A 4,877-nucleotide genomic window follows, 5' to 3' on the forward strand; every position below is an offset into this window, starting at 1 on the left:
ATGAAAGTTTTAAAACTTTTAAAACTCTCTATTAAAACATGTGGCCTAATTCAAATAAGGAAAGTTTTGAAAATTAAAATCTCTCTTTTAAAACTTATAGTTTTCTACAAAGAGAATATTTTAAAAATTCAAAACAACCCTCCCTTTTTTATTTATTGTGGCTGGCCCCTTCATGCTTGGTCACCAAGCAAAGGGCCGACCCCTATAGAAGAGGATGTGGTCGGTCCTTACTTGGTCACCAAGCATTGGACCGACCCACTTCTTGGACACCAAGAAGAGCCTTTACATTTGGATGAACTTGAGGCTATAATGAGGCTACGACAAGGACCTAGAGGAGAAATTGGTTTTGACCTTCCAATGAGCTTGAGTATCCCGTGCTCGCCCCGAACACACAACTCAAGTTCATCGATAATAACTCATTCCACTAGAGAGTTATTATCGCACTACCGCACCAATCCCAAATTACATTATGGGCTCCTTCTTATTATGAGTGTGTTAGTCTCCCTGTGTTTAAGATTACGAATACCCACTAATTAAGTAAGTTACTGACAACTCACTTAATTAATATCTAGCTCCAAGAGTAGTACCACTCAACTTTATTGTCATGTCGGACTAAGTCCACATGCAGGGTTTAACATGACAATCCTTATGAGCTCCTCTTGGGGACATTCTCAACCTAGATAACTAGGACACAGATTCCTTCTATAATCAACAACACACACTATAAGTAATATTATTTCTCAACTTATCGGGCATATTGATTTATCGAGCTAAACCTCACCCTTTGATAAGTCAAAGAAATAAATATTAAATATATGTGCTTGTTATTATATTAGGATTAAGAGCACACACTTCCATAATAACTAAGGTCTAGTTCTTTTATTAAGTCAATAAAAAAAGAACTTACCTAAATGGTCCTACTCAACACACTTAGAGTGTACCAGTGTAATTTATTAATCAAGATAAACTAATACTTAATTACACTACGACTATTCCGATGATTTGTTCATTTCCATCTTAGTCGTGAGCAACTGTTTATAATTTATAAATAACCGATAACATAATCTTCTGAGTGTGACATCACACTCTATGTTATCTACTATATAAATTAATTGAACAATTATATTTAATAAATAAATATAGATATTGATCAAATATGATTCTTTTATTTTAAAATAAATATTTACTAAAGTTAAATTTTTAATATATATTCCAACAATATCTAATGGAGGAGAAAGAAGTAGACAATGAGTTATGAAGTTAGAGTTTGATGCGTTTATCTCTGCCTATAGGGATGAGCTACTTTTTATAGGACGGTAATTGATTCCCACGTGCTCCATTTGTCTCTCAATCTCTACGTTCATTATCTACGTTCCTTGGAATAACTGGCCATGCCCACCCATTTATTTTAGAATAAATTGGTACTTTTTCCATGATTTTCGAGGATAACGATTGCATTATCCGTGTCTTCATCGAGCAATCACATATTCCTTTGATTATCATCAATAGGTATCCTTCGGATTTAGCTGGGGTGTGCTTGAGTTGAGCGTCCTGAGAATTGGGAGTCGAAGTCGGAGTCAGGACCGCCTGAGCTGGGAGTCGAGTGGAGGGCTACCCGACCTTTTCTTTGACTGCTATATTAGCAGGACCATTGATTATCTTGGCCGTATAGCACCCATGATTATCCCCATATCAGTAATATTGTAATCCATGTCATGGTAATGGTAATAGAAATATTTACATGAATTCCATTATTTATTTTAAATATTTGGAATTGCGAGAAGAAAAAAGTCTGTCTACATAATTAAAAATGCTTCGCGAACCCTAACAGCAGGATCCTTATGTTTGCTAAATGAAATGGATCAAAATGAAGCAAGAAAGCAAATGAAGGCCAAATGAAAGCAGAAAAGAGCTTAAAAAAAACAAAAAAAAAAAAAAAGGAGGGCCATTGCTCACTCCAAGGACACGACGATGGCCCTGGCCATGTTTGCCAATTTGAGGTAGTCACTGCCCGCCGGCGCCGGCAGCGCTCCCTTGTTGTTGCCGTCCGTGAACGCCGCCTTGCACTTCTTCGCGGCAGCGGTGGCGTCCCCGAGCTGCTGCTCCGCCTTCTTGTACACGCGGGCGGCGATGTTGTCCACCGCGTTCCGCATGCGCTCAACGGCGTCGGCGTACGCGTCCAGGCACTTGTCGAAGCTGCTCTTGGCGGCGGACTCTGTTTCCAGGTTAATGAGCTCCTCGATCTCGGACTCGGCACTGGCGGCGTGGGCTATGGCGGTCCGCGTCGCGACCAAGGCGAGGTCGTGGAGGTCTCCCGAGGGGGACTTCTTGAGGGTTTTGACGCAGAAGTCGTAGCCGACTGCGGGATATTTGTCGGCGACGAGCTTGCAGGCGTCCTTAACGTTGGTGGTACTAGCGCAGGTGGGTGGATGGCTGGTGGCGGATACCTGGTTCACGGAGAGGAAGAGGGCGAGGGAGAAGAAGAAGAAGGAGGAGGAGGAGAAGAGAAGGATGCGCTTCATGGTGGGTATTATATATATATATATATATATATATATATATAGTAATATCTGAGAGCTACTGAGCACCGATCTGTGGCGATGAGGGAGGAGATGGAGGTTTCGTTATTTGTTGCTTGCGGCGATGGATCGAAGGAGGTTGTTGTGCAATTTATAGGGAGAGATGGGATCGAGGCATTGCTGATGAGGAGAAGCGACTCTAGCGTTGAGCCAGCGACGATAGTGTACCACCTACTCGTTGGCGTCAATTTCGGGTGCTCAGAACCGCAGATGCATGCACGTGGAAGAGATTTTTTTTCTTTTTTATTCTTATTTTTAGATAAATTATTTATTGGCCCATGTCAAAAAGTAATGAATTTGTTGTGCGTTTACCTCGAGGGAGGTGGTCATGTCGTTCCTCCGTAATAAGGAATATTATAGGCGGATCTAAATATAATGTGACCATTAAAATTAAGAAGAGGTAGTAATTAGCATGTGACCTTGCTCTTCATCTAGCGCTAAGATTTTTATAATGAGGATAATAGGTTTAGAAGTTGGTCGGATCTAGGGAACTTAGTATTTCATTCCTATATTAAGACATGTTAATCATCTTTCATATAGCCGATCAGATTTACATAGTTCAACATTCGCATCTCTTATACGTACAGAAGATAAGTGTAAAGGAACTCTTCTTATAAACTCGATTGGACTTCCAAATCTCAGGTTTTCACTTCAAGGGCAAGTCTTCTTTCTTATGGACGATTGACTTAGAGTACCAATAGAATCTTCAGGGATTCAGTTCCTCATTCCTTAGAGACAAATATCCTGGTACATGGCCGAACGACTAAAGAACCGACCGGACCTAGAGGACTTAGCTTCATATTACTTCCAAAATAGATCTCCAGTACCACCCAGTGCATAACCGAGCAGCTTAAGGGAAGGATGAATATATAGTCAACCGATTTATAAACCCGGCTGAGATACACTCAATATGCAATGGGGTTAGAAAATTACAACTTATCATAATAACAACTATATATCAGAAAATATTCCTCTATTATAATATGAGCATTTACTAGAACTTTCTTTGAAGGTGATTGCACTTTCCATCAACTGACAACTTATGACAACATATTTCTTCGACCACCTCATTAATGGCATAAGTTACAAAAGACAAAAGAGGTGCACATATGGGTAACGAAAGATTCTTCGAATGGTTACTGTACATCGCCCAGGTCGTATGTCTTCCTTTACTCGACAATCTCTGACATTCTTTGTCACCTCATGATTACGGAAGTTATGAGAGGTGTTATGTAAAGGGGTTTCTCTCTGTTGGCAAGGTACACACACCTTACGACTGCCTCACTTACGCACACGCATTCTACTATTCTTCTCTCCATTTGCTCGCTCGGACGTCATACTAACTTAACTATTGGAGGACCTTCACTAGGGATCCCCTTCGCTGGTTTTGGGCGCTGACGTCCTGTCTGCTCTCTTTAGTATGTGCAGAGAAGAGAAAGGTACTCGAAGTTATTTTCCTGTTCCAGTTCATCATCTTTCTTTTCTTTGCAAAGCCTTCTGCTAGTCAAGCACATCACCACCTGCCCAGCGCGCTATCTCTCCAATTTTTAGATATAATTAAATTTGACACCATCTGTAGGAACTTTCGCCTGAATCTGAAGCGTAGATCTAACATAGATTGGAAAAAGTTGGAAGATTCACTACCATCATTCTGTCTAAAAAAGATTTTGAGTTGCTGGTATAGCTAGGGCTCAAAAGATGATGCAAGCAGCAAGCAGCCATCGTTGGCACGTTGCCGCACAATCCGACTGCCTTTAGGATGGGTCCTCATATTTAAAGGACTCGAGTAGAAGGCCCAGTTGGGTTTCACCTAGTTCCTCCACCAACGGCGAGGTTTGTGCAACCACCCATCCCACTGGTCGACTTACCTCCTGTGCCACCATCCCCGATAGCACGCCATCGGACACTATTTCACACTCTGTTTAGGGAAATAAGCCGAGAGGAAAGGCCCCAAGTGTCGTCTACTCGGTATGTACGTAAGGGGAAAGCCCCGAGAGTCCATAACTCTTCCAAATGGGCAAGCATGTCATTTTATCAGGAGATATTGGGAGACAAACTGCCTAAGCATTATCAACCCCTGACGATAGAGGTGTTGGAATGTATACTAAAAGGCTAGCTTTTTGTATAAACATTTATTTAGAAATAAGAATCACATTGGTCAAATGTCTACATTTATGCTAAGTGTAGTTGTCCATTTAATTTATATTGTAGATAAAATGGTGTGAGGAGACACACAGAAGATCATGTTATCAGTTCCTTATAAATTATAAACAGTTCTTCACAACCAAGATGGAATGA

General features: G+C 41.0%; 1 protein-coding gene across 1 annotated transcript; it reads right to left on the minus strand.

Annotated features, from left to right (window-relative positions):
* Positions 1-1,952: 1,952 nt before the first annotated feature.
* Positions 1,953-2,522, minus strand: LOC122005713 (putative invertase inhibitor). Its single transcript, XM_042560853.1, has one exon. It carries the CDS (start codon positions 2,520-2,522, stop codon positions 1,953-1,955), a length of 570 nt encoding a protein of 189 aa, XP_042416787.1.
* Between the last annotated feature and the right edge of the window lie 2,355 nt (positions 2,523-4,877).

Source organism: Zingiber officinale, chromosome 1A (assembly GCF_018446385.1).
Source record: "Zingiber officinale cultivar Zhangliang chromosome 1A, Zo_v1.1, whole genome shotgun sequence".
NCBI lineage: Eukaryota > Viridiplantae > Streptophyta > Magnoliopsida > Zingiberales > Zingiberaceae > Zingiber > Zingiber officinale.

Bases quoted from the DNA above. Each gene is read 5' to 3' on its own strand.
- LOC122005713 (XM_042560853.1), bottom strand. From the start codon at position 2,522: ATGAAGCGCATCCTTCTCTTCTCCTCCTCCTCCTTCTTCTTCTTCTCC.